This window comes from Diadema antillarum, unplaced genomic scaffold, assembly GCF_040938485.1.
Source record: "Diadema antillarum isolate AM-2024a unplaced genomic scaffold, OU_Dant_1.0 scf00000132, whole genome shotgun sequence".
NCBI classification, from domain to species: domain Eukaryota; kingdom Metazoa; phylum Echinodermata; class Echinoidea; order Diadematoida; family Diadematidae; genus Diadema; species Diadema antillarum.
Genome location: NW_027271021.1, coordinates 613900 through 634926, shown reverse-complemented (window position 1 = coordinate 634926; position 21027 = coordinate 613900). Strand labels below are relative to the sequence as shown.

The following is a 21027-nucleotide window of genomic DNA, read 5'->3' as shown; positions in this document are numbered from 1 at the left end:
TTGTTTGTTGCGTCGACATTCGTATCTATAGTGTTCTTTGTCTCGATTCAAGCCTTCACATTTGTCTTAAATGAGCCTAGAAACCCCCGTATCAAGTGGGTCATTAAAGTTATTTTTCCAAGTTGAAAGAAAAGATCATGTACTGCGTTAATAGCGAAGTAGCTTTCTAAGATGAACAGGAGACAAGCATGGATAATGTTTCACACAGCATACACCCGTGGTGTGCTAATTGATTCTCCTTCAACGATGCCCCTGCAATGTTACTTTCCATTGAAATGATACAATGTACTGTGCTGCCTATGTTGCTTGGGGCATTTTTATTATTGTCATTACAGCCTAATGATGATAATGATAATAATGATATTAATGATGATGATAATAATGAAAAATAATAATGATAATAATAATAATAACGATAATTATAATAACAATAATTATAAAAAATATGGTAATAATTATACAGACATTTATAATCATATAGATCCACTTGATTGTGAGCGCTCAAGGCGCTCTGAATTAATGTTTATAACAAAACACACAATCTGACGTTATATTGTATACATATCTTAGTTCCTACAGCTGCAAACATGTTCCTCCTCAAAGAAAAGTAGACCAAATGTGCGATTTTAGTTTTCTCTTGAAGTCAATGACAGAGTCACAATCCTTCATTGAGTCCGGGAGTCTATTCCATAGATGGGGATCTCCCTATGAATCATGACAGTTCCCCCAGCGTAAGGGTGAAGAGTAAATCTAGCATTCCGTTACTATTTTCAGTGGATCATTAAAAAAAGATTATCAAAATAAATGCTTGTTTCTGACGTTGTGTCGAGTAAATAGTCATGTGAAAGAAGAGGGTAAGACAATATAATTATGGTGAATTAATTAATGCTGATGATTTTGACTGTATGTAATTGGAGAGGCTAGTCGTGTAGGAAGCTGTCGTGAGACAGTGCCGACTTTTCAAGGTGGTTTTCAGATGATCGTAAGCTTATAGTGATGTAGGACGCTCTTGTGCGGAATTCTACTCATCATCGTAAACATATATATACATTGTCCCCAATTGTTTAAAAATGTTAGGGGAATTCGGTTCTTCAATTTCAGTGCTAATAAGATTGAAGTGCGCCAACAAGACCGTGGCGAAATAGTAGTCAATACGGTAATTTCATCAAAACGCTAACAACTAGGGTACAAATATTAATATTTGATGAGTAGTTGTATGAGATTCCGCCACATTGAGTTTCTTCTAGTGAGCCATTCCGTATTGACAATAATGTAAAATTGACTCAAAGAGTCAAAAGATTATTTTGGTGTAAGCAGGTAAGTTTAAAAATGTTTGCATATGCACTTTATGATACACTTGCAAGACGTTCACAACATCAGATTCTAGATGCCTGATAGATCTTTCAGTTAAGATAGGTATAGGATTAGCTGATGATTAGTTGATTTGACTTACACCTGAACATATGAAACATTCCTACTTGTAAAGTATGGATATCTTGTACATACTTCATGAACGAAGATGATTCAATAAAGGTTTTGTGTGAAACAGGTAGTTGGCGGTTTTTTTTATGATAATGTTGAGGAGTTTATTCTTGTTATGCTACAATTTACCCGAGCAATATTGCAAAATGAAATATGAGATGAAAACCACACATGTGTAATGAGGGGAGACTGTTACGATTTTAACATCTTCTGGTGTTCGTGGATACGGATCGCTGTATAATCAAAATTACATGTTCGTTTTAGTTGAGATCGCAATTTAATGGTAAGTCTAAAGAAATTGTGTGCATTATATTTTCAATAATCACGTAAGAGAATGTTCATGAATGAATTGTATGACAAATTCCTTCATGTTTAGGGGAGAGCGGGGTGAGTTGGGACGCGGGTCAAGTGGGACACGTTCTCTGAATCAAAAACTGTTCAACCAATCAGCGATTGGCTAATATCTACAATAAGTCCCTAGCAACCATACATCACATTAAGAAAGCCATGCAGTTCGGCAAATTCTAAGTGTGCATAAATTGCTATTGAAAATTTTCCCCCAAATATGATTTTTTTTTTAAATCAGGTTAATTACCCTGTTGTCTTTGTATTCATGATTTCAAGGGCACAATTGAAGCTGGTGGTGAGCCTTATTGATATGCAACTAATATAACTTGTTTTTGACAAATGCCTGCATGGTTACTGAGCAGTTGTACATATCTATGTATATGCCATGTGAGGGACAGTTGGGACAACGTGTCCCATTTGTCCCTCATAATAGCATTACATGTAAAACAGTTCAGATTTTCAAACATGTTGTTCAAACTTGTTTTGTTGAAATAAAGATCATTTTAAAGCATGTTTGACTCTGTTTTGAAACGAATTCAATTTGATTAATTTACATCATGAAGTGATAGCTTCTTGGCTAAAAAAAAAAATATTCAGAAACTTTAACTCACAGGTAAGTCGAGTTGGAAGAATTTAAAATTTTGATGCAATGATAATACTTGTATTATACGAACTAGGACAAAATAAAAACAAGTTAATCTAGTATATCATTAAGTGGAGACTGATGATAAACAATAATGGATCTAAAATTGAGCCATGTGGTATCTACACCCACCACTTAATGTCTAACTATAAAAGGTTAAAGATGTAGCACTTTAAAGACGAGAAAAGGCCAAAATTCTGTTTTTAATAACAGATGAGCTTATATAGCCTGAAGACCTTTCCTTCCTTTTTTTCCAATCATGTAAAGATTTTGTATTGTAACTTAAATTGGATTTTGATTCTAAGGATTTGGCCATGAATGGCGTAACATTGCGCCAAAAGGAAAACTGGACTCAAGAAGAGTGTTTTCGCTTCTGACATTAAGACTGCAGCTATGCTTTTGTACTGAATGATGAAGTCATTCACCTCGCGAGTTGGCCAGTCATGCCAAAATTCAACACATACTTATATACAGAAAGGATATTTAGTATTATACAACACCTCAGAATGATGTCGAATTGTGATTGGCCAAGAACATGTCACATGACATTCAATAGAAAATACCTATCAAACTCATTGAGAGTGACAGCCATACAATAGGCCCCTGGCATGGGCCTATTGCACGGCTCGAAGGTACTATAGCACGGCTTCGTGGGGGGGCTACTAATGCATGGCCGCCGCTCTCAGAGTTCTGTGGCTCACAGCAGCAAAGCGCCAGCAATCTACATTGTACGTGCTGGCCGGCTGCGCTGCGCTGCCGGTAAGTCTCACAGACCAGGCGCGGCGGAGTACTGCAACGTTAACGTGTACGCGCGCGCAGCTGCTTTACCTAGCTAGTTGCATGTATTGCGGCCTTTATACCTACTGCTGTGTTTTTACTTTTGACTCTGATCTGCTACGTGGACCACGGTGATCCCAAAATCAAGACTTCATTTCAAGTTGAGAAACCGTGATTTGATTATTTTTCTGTGTTTTTATACAAAATCATTTTCGGAAATAGACAAAGTCTAGACCTACTACTAGATCACTACCGACATCTCAGATCGGCCTAACAGCCAGGCCTAACTCGATTTAACGTTAGCGTAGAATGGGTATAGACCCTGCGGAGTTTGTGATTACTGTGACTGTTGTGGTCGAATCATGACGAGTGTTTTCAAGCAGTACACAGGGTGATTTACAATTCTCGGTCTAATTGTTACATTTATTTTTGGGCCTTCCTGAGTTGGCGGTCACTAATTTAGTACTGTGATTGTGGACAAGGTGTTGTATAAAACGAATAATTTATGATTTTGTTCGTGCATTGGGGCACGTAATACCGCACTCGGCGCGAGATTCGCCACTGGTCTATTCAACGCGGCGCTACGCGCCTTGTTGAATAGACCAGTGGCTTATCTCGCGCCTCGTGCGGTATTCGTGCCCTATGCACTCACAACTCATAAATTATTCGTATAATATGGTATAGTGACCACATAGGTGGAAGGAACAAATCTTTCCTTTCCACTTCTTTGTGGTGTGGTCCGCAGTCTTCACATTTGAGGAATTTGTATGTCTAAATAAAGCGAAAGAAATCGAAATTCTGTGATGTCAGTGTTTTATTACTGAGTTCGAGCGGATGGGTTTCTCGTGTACCCTGCCATTGCACGTACTGCTATTGCTCTAATGCATAGCCCAAATGACGGAGAATTTTCAGATGTACGTTTTGTAGCAGCGAACGGGTACTTTCAATTTGAATAAACATTAATTCATGACAATAGCACGCTGAAAACAATGACATCAAATAGGAATCATGCACTAGACTACGAGAGGTTTAGGACCGCTATAGTGTGGCTTGTAAACGTGGAACGCAATAAAGCATGCCACACGAATTAGGTTTATGATACAATAAAAAGTTTAGGACCATCAAGCGGTGCAGCTTGTAAACTATGGACCATACTATGACAAGATAAGAGGTGTAGATCAATTTAGATATCAACTGTATTAAATGCAAAACACATAAATGTAACAGCATACGTGATATCACACAAGAATTAGTAGCCATGGAGGTTAAATAGACAAATGCGTGCTATTGAGGGGAAAGGGGCTTTCTTAGGCGCGATATGATGGCAATATCAATCGCAGGTAGAGACACGCTTCTTGAAATCTTAATGATATCAGTTTTTAGTTAATCTTAGGGGTTGTAACTGTCACACAACTAAAAAGCTTCCTTTGCTTTCTTTTTTCTTATTGTTACAAGACACATAATTAGTTGACTAAGGAGGTTCACGATAAGATTGGTGTATTTATTGATTTCCAAAAGGCCTTCGACACAATAAACCACAAGATCCTCTTAAGCAAGTTGAGTTTTTATGGCATTCGTGGCAAACCTTTACAATGGTTTCAGAGTTATCTTGCGAATCGATCACAAGTAATATGTTACAAGGAAACAGTCAGTAGTCCGAATACCTTAAAGTGTGGTGTACCACAAGGATCAGTTCTCGGGCCAACGCTCTTCTTAATATATATAAACGACCTACCAAATTCAACTTCATTTTTTAATTTTAGATTATTTGCTGACGATTCAAATATATTTCATACATTCAGTGTTGGCCAGAGGGAAGTTGACATGGGGATTATCAATCTGCATTTAGGGAAAATTCAAATTCAATTCCAATAAAGTGACAATTAATATGAAAAAGACAAATTATATGATTATAAAAAGTAAAAAATGATAAGTAAAAGGAACAATGAAACTATCAGATAATGTCATTAGTAGAGTGAATGAGGCATCTTTTGTTGGAATATTTTATGCATTGATAGTCATTTGACTTGGAAAAGTCACATACAAGCTGTAAATAAATGTGTAAGACGGAAGGTTGGTATTCTGTTTAAATTACGACACTGTGTCCCCAAACATACACTTATTCTACTTTACAAATCCTTTATCCAGTCCAACATAACATATGGAATTGAAGTGTGGGGGAGTACATGCAAATCTTATCTAAACTGCCTTCGTCTTAGTCAGAAAATGGCCATGCGAGCTATCACTTTCAGTCCACTCAGAACACCTTCTGATCCCCTATTTCAAAAACTGGGAGTAATGGATGTATTTGAACTGCATAAACTTTACATCTGTACATTTATATTTGATTTTTCAAAGGGAAATATGCCACATGATCTAGTAGAATATTGTCAAAACATCCAACATTCTTATTCAACAAGGGGTAAAAAAGAAGGCTTGCTTTATCTACCAAAATGCAAAACTATGCATGGCCAACTCTCACTTTCTTATACAGGAGTGAAATTGTGGAATGCTTTGCCAAAAAAAAAAATTAAGGAGTATTAATACCAGGAAAAATTTCCGAAGTAATTTAGCAAAACACATTAAATCTGTATAGACAATGGTACTACAAATTGATAATGTTATAACAGTATTTTTAAATGTATTTCAATAGTTCATTATGTAATATGTGTTTGAAAGGACCAACACAGCACCTGTGCTACCTCTTGGTTCTTTTAGCAACCTCATTGTGTACAACATTGCCATATTGTAGCTCTTTTTTAGATTAATAGTTTTAGATTACATTATCATTTATAATCATATATTATAGATTATATTCAATATGGTTTGTTTAGATCGTTTAGACAGTTACATGTGGTATGTATTAATATTGATGTATAAACATGTATTCAAACTTTCCTGTACATATGTTGTTGTTATAAATAAACTCAAACTCAATTCCGTCTCCTGCCGGTTAGACCAGAACAATGTTTACAATTTGAGAGCAACCAGTCACAAAGCCTATAATAAACCAATTGTCACTATAGTGCATGCCTATATACTGTACTTCTCCCAAATCAGAGCTACACATGGTGAGGCTAATGTTTTAGCATTATGCTATTTACATATCGAAGCATCAATAAAGTTGATGTTGTAAATATAGACAATACTAGCAGTGAATGGTGAGGCACACAACTTTGTATACTGCTCAGCTCAAATGTTACAGGAGGATGACTCTATTAGAATATGAATGAAGATTATGTGGATCATTTGTTGTGAAGAATTGCAGAAAAAAAAACTGAAAAAAAACTTGTAAGGATATGTGATGCAAACTTTCGTTAAGTATTAATGATTTGGTAATGTACAGACCAAAAAGGCATCAAAAGAGGTCAACATACATTTGGATTATAGGGAAATTAAAAAAAAAAAAGATTGCTAATGCGTTCGAACAATGAAATAGATGCCCGCCGAAGTGTCAATTGACAACTTTTCTGGTGCCCTGGTCAATAAGCAAGTTCATTCTTTGTTTGAAAATGATTTCCACTGCTTGTTATGTCTAGCAAGCTAATACATTATATATACACGTATATATCGCTTTCAAAACGGGTTTAGTGCCATAACCAACTGAGAAAAAATAAGCACTTTTGTACCAATATGTACATTGTGAACTAATTGTGAACTTGCTAACATTTGTATCAGAAATATACTGCGTCATGGGAAACTTATATTAGGTGCAATACGAACGCATTCTAGATCTATTGAGTGCCTGCAAAGGTGAGCATGAAAGGTGCAATGTCCAACTATATCCTTGTCATACTGTACGTATAATGTTTGTATTTTTAATCAATCTGTGGACCCCTCTGAAAACCAGCCTTTGGCTGACGAGGGTGTTCCACCCCATGAGTGGAAAATAAAAATTGAATTGAATTGAATTGAACTATATACAGGAAGCATACTTTGCCTCGATAAGCTGCCAGGAATGTAATAGTAGAACGCCAGTTTCCCCCTTCTGTTTGTTACTCATATTATGTGGAAATGTAGGCTTACCTTTTATTCATGATGCATTTATTCTCAACTCTGAGTAATGAGAATCTGAGTAATCTGAATTTGTTAACAATGTCTGTAATTCAGCCTCCGGGCTGCGATGGATATTGATCCATAAAACACTTTTTCAATTCAATTCAATTCAATGACATAGATATTGCAGTAGTGACATCTAGTCAAAGAGTAATTTTGAATTGGAGACTTGTTGAACGACTAGCGGTGGGTGCAGCACTGAGAGACGAAATAATTTCCCTCAAGTAGAGATTGTGTGACGAGAGGACACTTTTGAAACAGTACACGACGACTGAGAGAATTTTGTCATGTAGTTCTTGTGTCCAGCTGATCATTGGTAAATACATGTGTTAAGGAGATACATTTTCTGTACAGCTATCCATCATGTTCATTCGTCGCATAATACTGCATTAAATTTTGCATTGCCCATTTTGTTCCGGTACTGTGTCCATGTTGTACCTCAGTTGTGATACACGGGTGGCAATGTGGATACGCACCATGGTAGTTTGTTGTTGTACAGTCAAATCGGATCAGTCGGATCATTGTTGTACAATGACTTATGGCAATGTGAATGCGTCTCGGTTCAACCAAGGACCTACAACGAAAAGTTCGAAAGTTCAAACACGCTGCAGTTTACTATTAAGGGGGCCATTCGGTGTTGAGAAAATGCGTGCATAATATGATAATAACATCTCTTGTGTATATTTATGGGCACTTCTCAATGTCGTATTCAATGTATTTGTTGTATTTTCATTGAACGGTTGTTCAAGTTGTTAGAGACTCATTTTCGAGGCCATACATGTAGATACCACAAAATCACCTGCAGAAAACAGCAGCAGTTGGCGACGAGAGAGGCTAATCTTTTTTCTCTTTTTTTTTGTCCCGCGGGCACAGCCCAAATGATTCGTGGGTAATCCAAAAAAAAAGAACAGAAAACAACATGTCCTCCATGTTGGCCCAGTATTATACTGGACGAACGTTCTGCAGTCTGAATCACGGGTATGCATCGGAGTTGTTCCGAGACGGCGAGAACAACGTGAATGTATTTGTTATGGGACTGTTCTGCGACACCGATATAGATTTTGTAGTCAATGTGAATAAGACTCAAGAGTAGGAGGAATGACTATTCACTATCTCACAAAATCTATGTCCACCCATCTAATGCACATATCTCTGAAAGTCCTATCTACAAGTTCTATAATTTTCTCTGATGTTACTGGTTCAATTAATAGCAAGAATGGTTTTATCGCTTGCTGTTACTGCAATAAGGACACAAACTGTTACCATGGACGGTTTCCCCGAACGCTTTCATAACAGCTAGGTGTCACTTTTCCTCATTTATAATACAGTCTCATTTTGTCTGTTTTTCCATTAATTTCATAGCTAACCATCTGATAAATTTTGAAGACCGTGAAAATGGTAACCATGGAAGCTGGACTAGGCATAGGGATATTGGCTTTCATTTTCGCCGTGACGTCAATTATAATCTACTATGTGTCCAGGCTAATTCGTATCTACTTACTGATCAGCAAATTTAAGGGACCTCCGGCCCTTCCATTAATCGGCAACATTCACCAGTTCAGCACAGATTCAAGAGGTTTGTATGACTAGACAGGATTATAATAACGAATGTTTTTAATTTTTCGTTACTATATACGTGCCGCACAAAATGATATACAGGTAGTAACAGCACGTATTTCCTTTCTTATACTTTTTTTTTTGCTCCCTCCATATAATTTATAAGTTTGTTCAAAACGGGTATCCCTCAGCAAATAATATAATTATCCTTGTTGCTGTGAAATACCGGGGGTCTAAAAAAACAAAAAAACAAAACAGTACACAACTAACCATGAGACACCTTGTCAAAGGAACATATTCCTAGAGGGTTTCCGTTATATAGGCGTAGTATATTGTATGGAGTTTCACTGTACAGTTGCAATCTAAAGTACTTTAGCCAAGTGTGTTCTTAAACGTAGTAGACTGGCAGTCATTTCACCCTGAGACGTACCAAATATGAAAACAGCGGGAATTTTTTTTTTGTGCGTGCGTTTTGTAAAGCGAATGCATGGCAGATTTTTCTTTTCTTTGACTCCCGAAGAGTTCTTCGTGCACATGAGCACAGTGATGGATGAATATCGCCAGAAGACGGGTGGAATTGTTAGATTTTGGCTTGGTCTCAAACCATCTCTAAACATATACGCCGCAAAACACATGGAGGTAAGTTTAAAAGCTTTTATAAGTTATTTACTCACAGCAAGAAATTAAGATATGTTATTGACAGAGGATACAGACAGGTTTTCGATTATGAAAGACCTCCTGGCAAGTAACCATCATGCCAAAAGTTGTTCATAATGATTCAAAGAATGTTTGTGCGTATTCTGTGAAAGTCTTATAATGGGAGACGTTACACCTTACATGCGACTGTTACCTGGATGTTATTTTGTCCCAAATAGGTGAAAATGATTTCCACCAGAAGATGGTCACAAAATAAGCACTTTCTCTTAAGTTTGTATATTATTGTATCTATATTGTACATTGTACATAGCAATTTTCATTTCATTTATTTCCTTTCCAACAAAACTGCCCTAGTCAAAGGCAAGTAAAAGTCATTTGATTACCGGATAGGACATTGGTGAACAGTTTTCATTTTAATGAACATGGAATCGAATACAAGAGGGTTTGTAAGACTGTGCAATGCTTTTGTTGTTGTTGTTGTTTGTTAGTTTTTATATACAATTATGACTATATGTACGATGTATGTTGTTGTTGCTCTTCTTTTTTCCTTCTTCATTTTTGTTATGCCAGTACATGGCGAATTTCACTCTGCATTCATTTTAACAGGCATTAAAATACTTTGTATCCTTGTATCCTCGTATCCCTGTATCCCTGTAAGTGTGTACATAAGATTGTCCTTAGTGTAAACGATTGGAATCAATGATCTTTTAAATGTTTATTCTCATGAAATAGAACATCAGTTTTCCATCTCTATATGATTCGCTACTTAATAATATGAAGAGCTTTTTTTTTCTTTAATTCTATATATTCTCTCTATATTCATGAAAAATTATGTTTCCCTTGCGAGTATGACATAGTTCAAGAAAGTACAGCAAAGTAGAGTATGACATTTAATATTGTACCGTCAAAGAAAATGTTCCTTGGATGATTTTCCAGGAAGTTTCTAAAAAGCATACGTTTGGTTTCTTGAAAATTGACAATTTGTTAACTCTTATCCATTAAAGTGATTATATCAATTCGGTGTTTAAAGTATCAAACAATACATCAGTAGTGGTGTGGTAGACAAAACACGTTAGTCATTATCAAATATTATGGGGGCAGTAGGGGAATATATCATATTTTCGGGAACCTGGGATCAATTACATCGATTAATCAACAAATCAATTAAGAAACATATATTTGAGTAATAGATAGGTTTCCAGGGTCCATGACACATTGTATTAATTCTTTAGGGCATGGCATGTAAACATGGCCCTATATGAACTAAAGACGGCTGCATTACATTTTAAAAACATGGGAACACTCTAGGTGAAATTTGTATATGTTTCAGACATTTTCAAATTTCATTTTTCGTTCGATTTTGAGTCAGCAAATTGCTTGTCACTGATTATTTTAGCCTTATTTAGACAAAGAAATTATTACCTGTACCCCACAAATTTGGTAAGTTCTGAAAGCTTATACTTCAGAGATTCCATAGAAATACAAAAATAAATTTTGATTTTATTTTCATTTTTTACCCAACTGCCCTTCCCCCCCCCCCCATCCTTAAAGATAAAGAAATACAATGTATTCAGCATATCGTTGATGTAAAGAACGACTGAAAGGTGTCCAAGCAAGCTTCCGTCAGGTACACCAGAGTCGGCAAGTTGCAAATTAGATGTATGACCACTGCTATAACAAAAAAAAAAGTTTGCGATTAGTAAAGTAACTCCTGAACCACTCGTAGGCTCTTCCTTGGATACCACATTGGAATGATTTAAAGAAGAAGTATATTAATTTTGGTCAATGGTATCAAAAGTTTGGAAAATATATATACATATTATATATATACATCGACGTAAATAACGACGGTGATCAGGAGGTCGTAGGTTCGAATCCTTTTTATCATGGCTACTACTAAAACACTGGATCAATTCAGTGCTTATTTACGTCGATGTAGGGCAAATTTGTCAATCAGTTGCAATGAAAACATCTCGACGGAAGAATATCATGAATTTGAATAACAAAGCAGTACCCGCTGCATGCTATAAGGATTAGAACCAACACTTGCTGTCGGGCGAAAGCTCGGTGGTCTAGTGGAGATGACGCCTGTTCGGTGCTCAGGAGGTCGTAGGTTCGAATCCTGCTCGAGTATGTACGCCCATGATTTTTATCATGGCTACTACTAAAACACTGATCAATTCAGTGCTTATTTACGTCGATGTAGGGCAATTTGTCAATCAGTTGCAATGAAAACATCTCGACGGAAGAATATCATGAATTTGAATAAGTTTCATTTTCTATTTAATTTACCGCCTTGCTTTCGTTTCCCCATGAAGTACATGTATTGCAGACAAGTGTCAATATACAAAAATGCACTCACCTGGAATAAATTGTTCGTTGTGCAACTATTGCTTTCGTCAAACAAAAAAATCGAATAAACATCGGTGATTGAAAGGGGGAGAGAAATTCTTTACAATTACTATTTCTATACAGGCAATCTTGAACAACAGCCGTCACATGGACAAGGGATTCGGCTACGACTTCGTCAAACCATGGCTCGGTCTCGGATTACTTCTCAGGTACGACAACAACAACAATTATCGAGTTTTGATTAACAACCAGAATAGATATCATTGCAACTGAACAATATGAAGTGTAAATTAGTGTGATCAAAACGCAGTCCAGTTATTAGGTGTTCATGCCACCCTACTTCTATGACAGACTATAGAATATAAAATAAAAAAGGGGATTTCTAAGTTGAAATGACAGATTTGGCTAGTGCTTTTGAAATAGATTCGTTTTGAATATAAAAACTGAAGACATCGCAGGTGTACTTTCTGTTTATTACGCAGATATTCATAAATTTGGTGTTTTTGTTTCATTCTTCTTCTTTTTTTTGATATATGATGAAAATAATTCCCGCAGTTCCGGCAAGAAGTGGTTCCACCGCCGTAAGATGTTGACACCAGCTTTTCACTTTTCCATCCTCCAAAACTTCATGGCTGTTTACAACGAGCAGAGCATCATCTTGGCGGAGAAGCTGGACGCGTTTGCAGACAGAAGTGACCTTGTCAACATATTCCCGCTCGTAACTTACAGCGCCCTCGACGTTATATGTGGTAAGGGCCGAGCTGGAAGAGCAAAGCATTTCATCGTTTTTCAGCTCACCAGCAAATTTCACAACATGCACAAAGAGCCACTTTTTAGAAAGATAAATCAAATACAGGCTTCTGTGCATCCCTCACGTATTTTATTTGAAAAATCTTTTCAGGCAAATTTAATGTTCATTTATTCCACACTCTTCAACTCGTTGATTTATATTAAGTTATGTTTGATGTTTCTATGAAAGTGTGTACGTATGTATTATCTATACAAATATAGGTCTAAAAATAAATTTTAAAAAATTCAGAAACGAAACATATAGTGGAGTTCGATATATCATCTCTGTAACTGACAAAGTAGGCTTGACAAATCGAAAAAAAAAATATGCAAAAACAATTTAATACTAAGATAATCCATATCTAGTTTCTACTACTTGACCAGAATCTTGTACCTTGTTCATTTTTAATGGCCATATTATATTTGCAGACACAGCTATGGGGAAACACATCAATGCACAAGGAGACAGTGACAGCGAATACGTCCGTGCCGTCCAAGGGTATATAATCATTAATTCTTCAAACAAAATAAGTTAAATTAAAATCAAAATTGCAATGCTTGAGTACGGTAGTTTGTTTAAATTGATTGAGTTTTGAGCTTTGAACGCAAGATATCTGTGGTTGGGTTTTTGTTTTCAATATAAACTGAACCACATTCTCTTCTCCCTGGCGCTTAAAGGGAAAATACAGGTGTAGTTGAAAGTTAGTCTGAAAAGGAGTCAAAATTGTTTTGAACGACAATGAAAACTTGATCAAAATCGGACGAAAAAAAAGTAAGTAAGTTTTTAAATTTTGACGTTTCTTTAATTCTTCAGGAAACCGTTCTTGAACAGTCAATAAGAATATACAAATAGTGAAATGATGATGTCATCCTCTCACAACTTGTCATATAGACTGCACATAAAATTTTGAAATTTCCAGTTTTCAATTCAAACGCAATTACACACCAGTCTCAAATCTTGAAACATGTATCCGATTATAATTCTGATGTTATCAAATCAGAAATAACACCACTTTTTACACTTCAATTTTTGTACACGCGATTGATAGAAAATTGTGATTCTATTAAAATTGTGAGATAATGAAATAATCTGCTTCGTCATTTGCATATTCATATAAACTGTCCGAGAACTGTTCTGCAGAAATTAGCGAAACTTCGCAATTTCATATCTACCCTAATTTTTATCTAATTTTGATGAAATATTCACTGTTGTAATGGTTATATTTTGATTCTTCTTATCAGAGTAACTTATAAGTGGAATGGATTTCCTCTTTAAGCAAATTTTTATAGAGTCATACATGCAATCATCAATAAATCGACATTATTCAAATGCTCACATCATCAACCTATAAGACCTTACAGGAATCAAAATAATTTTCATAAACATATTTGTATATTCAAGAAATTGACTGTCATACTCTGCATTGATGCACTGTCCCCTTTTTGTGAGGTCTAATGCACGACGACCTTTTTTGTAACCTGTTGAAATCGAATACAAGCAGCAACTATTTGATTTTTGTACTGCATTCCTCAAATATATCCGTCCATCAGTATTTAAATCAATATGATATAAGCAGAAGAGAAAGTGGATAAACATAGTTTAGATAGAAAAGCGGTTAACAACCCATAGTAATCCAGGAATTCGGGAATTACCGGTACATATTCCAAGCTCTTATCAGACTGCCACTCTTCGTTTCAATAACTGATGCCTTGAGGGCAATAACGATACTAACAATGATAAGGATGATTATAATCGCGATTAGGGAAAATTTATTGGTAAACTTTACTTTACATGTTCCATGAAATTGACATGCGGTTCTCATCTGTTTCATTTTCGAGGTACTCTGTGCAAAGGCAATAATTTACCGGTTCAGACATGCATTTTCTAATATTTTCATTCTTATGATTACTTTTCTTCGGTCGGGGAAATTAATGTTCAGTAGGCTTTATAATCTTAAATGATTGTCTAGACTAAAAACGCACACTGTTTCTTGTGTGCTTTATCTCCATTTTCACTTTGAATATCACTTATTCTTTCTTCCTCTATGTTTCGTTATTCTGTTCGCATGTGTGTGCTGTTAAACTAGAATGGCAGAGACAACCTTAATGAGATTCAAATCCCTGTTGTTGTGGTATGACCCAATCTTCCGCCTGACAGAAGTAGGAGCACGCCAGAGGAGATACTTGGAGATACTGCACGGAACAACCAAGTCCGTAAGAGCATCTGAAGAAAGAATCTCGTACTCACTGAAATCCTTGAGATATAATGATGTCTATTTTTTTTACGACGCCCTTACTCTGCAATGTATCGCCATCGGTATAGTCCACCTCTTTGTTTCCTCATTTTCAGAAATATCTGGGCATCAGCAAGTTCGGGGTTACACTCTGCGTATGAGTAGTAATCTTACGTAATGAGACAAGGATTGTCCTAAACAAAAGCTATAGACAGCGCTTCAAGCATTAGTGTTCCATCAGTAATCAGTAATCCGCTCATAATACTTGTTTATTACATGACTGTGTAGGTCATATGTGTTTACATGTATGTATGTAGCTATAACATTTATTCATAATCCATAATATGCTATGTAATAATCATTTCGTGTTCGTATTTATATTCAATTTCTTGTACTTACCCAATATGCCCTCTTACATTTGTCTTATCTGCTTGAACAAATGATATCTGTTACTTTGTATTGGTTTTATATTTTTGGATACCAAAAATAAAAGTAGGTGATAAAAAAAAAAAAAAAAACCTCTGTCAAGATTCATTGCGATGGCCCGCATAATCAGTATTAAACACAAGCAATTTTATAAAGACAAAACTCTGAAAACTCAGTGACGGTCTGTTTGCTCTATGTTTCAGGTGATTCAAGAGAGGCTTAATCAGGCGGTAAAGCCTCGTGACAGCCGTAATGGTGACGAGGGCGCTGTTGCAGGCAAAAAGAAACGACTAGCTTTCTTGGACCTTCTCATCCAGATGCACAGGAATGACCCTAACTTTACCTTGCAGGACATCCAGGAGGAAGTGGATACCTTCATGTTCGCGGTAAAAGAAAAAAAAAAAGAAAAAAAAAGAAAAAGAAAATGAAATATCTTCTAAACAAAATTAGTTAATCTCATAAATGTTTTACATTTTTATCAAACTCAAACAATTTGTCGTAAAGAAAAATGAATTTTCTCATACAAAAACTTCGAGTTTGAAGTTGTGAAACATACCTACAATCATGATTAAAAATATGTTAATTCAGATATAGTCTTCATGGGGGAGGGCTTTTGTAATGAGATTAAGATTTTATTGAATAGGAATGGTTAGAATTTATTGCTATGTTTAACGACATATCGGATCTCCTGTTTTATTTCTCCGGTAATCATATTGAATAAATTTGTTACCTTCATGTAGGTACCACCTGTAGTTTTCACTAAAGCTCCATTAACCCCCTGCACGCCACATTTGCTCCCTGTCCATAGATTTGCGTGTGATATTTGTGCACATTTGATTAATTGGCATAGAAAGGCTTAATAGCTGAAAGCACTTCTAAGACAAAGAGCATAACACTGAAACAAAGAGCATAACACTGATTCGACCCTATCTATCTTCTAATATAAGAGTAATGCGTACATTTTCCTCTCCTAGAAATTTTCTTCCAATACTTAGTAGATTCTTAATCAGCTCAGTGTGACGCACCACCTTCCTGCAACTTTAGTTTTAATTCAATTTTCATTTGCTTTTGTGATGCGTAGTATTGTTAACTTGACGTATTTTTCTTTGTTACTACATTGTATTGATATTGTGTTATTTTGTGTATGAAAATGTTTTGCATTGTTGGAAATGAAATAAACGAAATGAAATGAAATGCAATGAACCTTACACATGTATCTTGGAGTAGGTTTACGCTATTCTTCTCACATCCAATCCAGGGGCATGATACAACTGCTACAGCCATGTGCTGGGCTCTGCTTCTCATTGGACTCCATCCCGGAGTACAAGCCCGTCTTCATGAAGAGATCGACACAGTGCTAGGTAGGGTCTCGTGTTTGTTCAATTCCATTTGATGTCAGCGTGCCTGAAATGATAAGGAAAATTCAGCAATTAAAAAAATGATATCCCAGACTTGTACATGTATATGTAACAATATTTCACTTTGGAATTTAATTTCATTAAAATTGGGAAAAAATTACGTCCTCTGTCAATTTCTATCTCTTTTAAAGCTGGGCGCTAGGCATATACTTGCCGTAAGAATTTATGACCACGCACGATGCTGTCATTTTACTGCACTTAATTATCAATATAAAAGTTTTTACGTTCAAAGTTCAAAGTTCAAATTTATTCTTATTTCCATATATGACAAAAACATAAAAAACTATGTAAGATGCATGAGCAGAACTTGTAATAATTGCAAAAACATAAATTAACAAAATACATGTGATAGTGAATAACAAAATGAAGAATTCATAATTATGGTTTTTATATATTTTGTTAAATATATACACATGCATAGTACAAATTGAATAAGGATGCAAATGCAAATGGAGGGTCCCACTTAAAAGCAAAGCTTGTATGAAATGGAACCCTAAGAAAATGCATAAAAGAACGAATGATGAATTAATGAAACTACAAACAGATATAAAACAAAATCGCAGGAATCAATATCAACTGACATGAGATCAAATTAGGAAAAAAAAAAGAAAAAAGTTGTGAGGTATTTCGTCGCTAAAGGACAAAGGATTCAATATTATGTTTGGAAAAATGTGTTTGATTGTGTTTGGTTTAGTTTTGGGCAGTGAAGAATTCTCTACGTAGGAATAAGTAGCATGTACCTTGAAATCAGACCAGGTACTGCAAACAGATTTTGCAAGTAGAATTGATCGTTCACCTTAATGTGCCCCTGTGTTTCCTTACTCGCCCCTCACGTTTCCTACTCCATCCTCCCCAACCCTGTCTTGGACACCAGGGGACACCGACCGCTATGTTACCTCTGAGGATTTGGGCAACATGTCGTATTTGTCCTTAGTCATGAAGGAGAGTCTGCGCCTCCTTCCTTCTGTTCCAGTGATCTCGAGGAAACTCGACAGTGACATAATGCTCGGTATGTCTCGGTCTGTTAGTGCATTTTTGTATTTGTCTTACCATGATATTTTACCAAATTACATGCATTAGTTATTTCAATAACTCATCAGATAATAGACATAGTGCATGTTGTTTTCCTCTTTATCTTGGCTTTCGTGTTCTCCTTTCAAGAACGACATCGCTTAAAATGTGTTTTAATCGGCATGCAAGGGCATTATGTGAAGCCATTTCTATCCCTTCGTTGTCAGCACACATAATTACACAAAGTACTGACCGTATACAATTACAAATGGCATAGGAATTTTATAAGTATCTAAAATTACGTAACTTTTCATCAAAAACTTCATTGAAAATTAAAGTTTTTGATATGAACTTGAATTACAAAGCAATAAAATTGACCGAGAAATCTATATTTTGATCGCGTAATGATCAAAGAATGTTGAAAACGTGTCGCATTTATTTCTGAAACGTTGCTTTATTTAGATGGAAAGCTTGTCCCGAAGGAAACAGATATCACTTTAGTAATCAGCAGCCTTCACTATGACCCGGAACAGTTTCCGGACCCGGAGAGATTTGACCCAGACCGTTTTCTTCCGGAAAACTGTGCCAAGAGACATCCATACGCCTATCTTCCGTTCTCGGCCGGGGGAAGAAATTGCATCGGTGGGTCTACTGATATTAATATCATCATCTGCAGCATCTAAAATTCTTTCCATTCCCCCCCCCCCCTCTCTCTCTCTCCCCATCTCTTTCTCTATCTCTCTATATCTTTTTTCTTTCTTTCTTTCTTTCTTTCTTTCTTTCTATGTTTAGTGGATACCGGGAGCGAGGAGAATTGATGTGTGTCTTGCACAATAAATTGTTCACATTTGGAAATAAACACATATTTAAGAAATTTCATGTTACATCCATGATCTAGATGATAGGGCCTATACCTTTTAACATTATAGATGTCATTTGACATTTGCCCATGAGCAAGGATAAAGCAACAGCAACAGCAACAGATATACCCATGCATATCCTAATCAGTAGTTCTATACCAACCAACATGAATAACTGGAGGCAGGGGCGTAGCATCAGACATGATCAATAGGCAATTATGCACTCTGCTCCTAAATGACGTACCACCATCCCCTGTGATGTCACAAAGGGTATAATCTCGCAAGTTAGTTACAGACATGCGTTGCTGTGTGGATGACGTGGGATTTTTCGTTTTACACAAGACTGCTTTTTAGATTTGATACGGACAGATTAGTTCAAGTTGGTATATAACGTAGTTGCCCAAAAACAATGACATTAATGTAATAAATGAAAGACTGATTGTATGAATGAATAAGAGAAAGAAACAAATTTAAAGCATACTTAAAGGACAAGTTCACCTTCATTAACATAAGGATTGAGAGAATGTAGCAATATTACGAGAACACATCATTGAAAGTTTGACGAAAATCGGACAATCCGTTCAAAAGTTATGAATTTTTGAAGTTTTTGTGCAGTAACCGCTGGATGAGAAGACTACTGCAGTGTGTGAATAACTTAGATGTCACATGCGTACAACAATGTAAGGAAAATATAAAGAGAATTTCACAAAATTTCATCTTTTGAAAAAAGTACACATTCCCCCGACTCGTTACCGACAAATGTTATGGGTAATATTATTCCCCCTGCCTTTAGAAAGAGGCAAGTCAAGTGCTCTTTTATTATGCGAAAAAAGTGAAAATATGTTGAATTTTCTTTACATTTTCTTTATACTGTTGTACGCATATGACTCACAAGCTGTAGTAGTCTCCTCATCCAGCGGTTCCAACACAAAAATTGTAAAAATTCATAACTTTTGCATCGATTGTCCAATTTTCCTCAAACTTTCACTGATGTGCTCTACTAATATTGCTGCATTCTCTCAATCCTTATATTTATGAAGGTGAACTTGTCCTTTAAGATGCAAGGTTGAAAGGATATACGATAACAAATTTCATTTTGGTTTAACCATTGAACAGGTCAGAAGTTCGCAATGTTGGAAGCCAGGGTTACCCTCGCCAACCTTCTCAGAAGGTTCTCCTTCCAGTCGACTCAGACCATCGAAGAGGCCAAACCCGCAAGTGAGTTCATGATCAAACCAGCGGAAGGCAAGATCCTCCTCAGAGTCACCAGGAGGAGGTAAACACACGAGGTTGCCTCTACCAAGGAGTTACTTCTACCAGCACCCAACAGTACCGATTCCTCTCTTAAACACGTAGTGTTCTTTAGCAAGAAAGCTTAATACATTGATTACAGCCACGATGTTGAAAAAAGGCACTTTATATGCAATTTGAAATACATTGTACTTAAATTTGTCTGATGAATTTGGTGCACGGCTTAGATCTCAATGTGAAACACCACTGAAGTTGGACTGAAATATTTTTCGTAATGCATCTTAACGTGAATTTTTTTTTTTTGTCAGTGCTTCTTAACGTGCTTTTTAGTTTCTAAATAAACATAAGTGATTAAAGTTACCTATAAGAAATGATCTAGTTACAATGGACAGCAAAGTTTGTTGATAAATGCTTGTATGGAAGTCGAGTTGCAGATTTCCTCTTGATACCTTAAAACAGTTGAAGAGTTTCCGCACGCCGCGAATAAAGCTGAAAATGTATTTATCATTATGGTGCCGACTTTTCGTGCTGGATGGACACTTAATACCGTCAGATGAGTGATGCAAGGCGCTCTTGCGCGGAATCCTAATCGTCATTGTAGGCATGTATTGAACATGATTATGCTACTTGGTTTTAATGCTATGACGACTGAGACGTGGCGAGAAAACTCTGCAGAAATTGTTGATACAGTAATAATTGTAGTAGTTTCATCAAATGGGTAATTTTATTTTTTTGACGTCTCAGCCAGCGAGAAAGTCCCAAATATTATATATGACAAAATGAAATCGACATTCTGTGACAATGTGCTTTTTGTCTGTCTGTTTGTTTGTTTTGTTGTTCTTGTTGTTCAGGCGGATGGAGTTGTCGATTTCCCTCTTAATGTGATACGCGAATGACAGAAGTTTTGTATTCTTTTTAATTTCAATTTTGCGTTAATTAATTCATATCAATTACACGTCGTAACAATAACATACGAAAAGAATCATACACTGATTACAAGGAAGGTATAGGACCATTAGGCGATGCAGCTTGTGACTCATAGACCATCCTATCACAAGAAGATGGCGAGTTGAAAGCACTAGATCAAGATAACAACTGCACGTAATGTAAACATACTCATAAACTTGATGTAACTATACATACGTGCTTTCACTCTAACATTGATA

General features: G+C 36.1%; 1 protein-coding gene across 1 annotated transcript; it reads left to right on the top strand.

Annotated features, from left to right (window-relative positions):
• Window positions 1–8710: 8710 nt before the first annotated feature.
• Window positions 8711–20015, top strand: LOC139720725 (cytochrome P450 4C1-like). Its single transcript, XM_071632080.1, has 11 exons — window positions 8711–8882; window positions 9384–9502; window positions 11996–12081; window positions 12428–12621; window positions 13091–13160; window positions 14749–14875; window positions 15525–15707; window positions 16580–16682; window positions 17614–17748; window positions 18213–18392; window positions 19727–20015. The coding sequence occupies exons 1-11, from the start codon at window positions 8711–8713 to the stop codon at window positions 19888–19890; spliced, it is 1533 nt and encodes a 510-aa protein (XP_071488181.1). The 3' UTR covers window positions 19891–20015.
• The last annotated feature ends 1012 nt before the right edge of the window (window positions 20016–21027 follow it).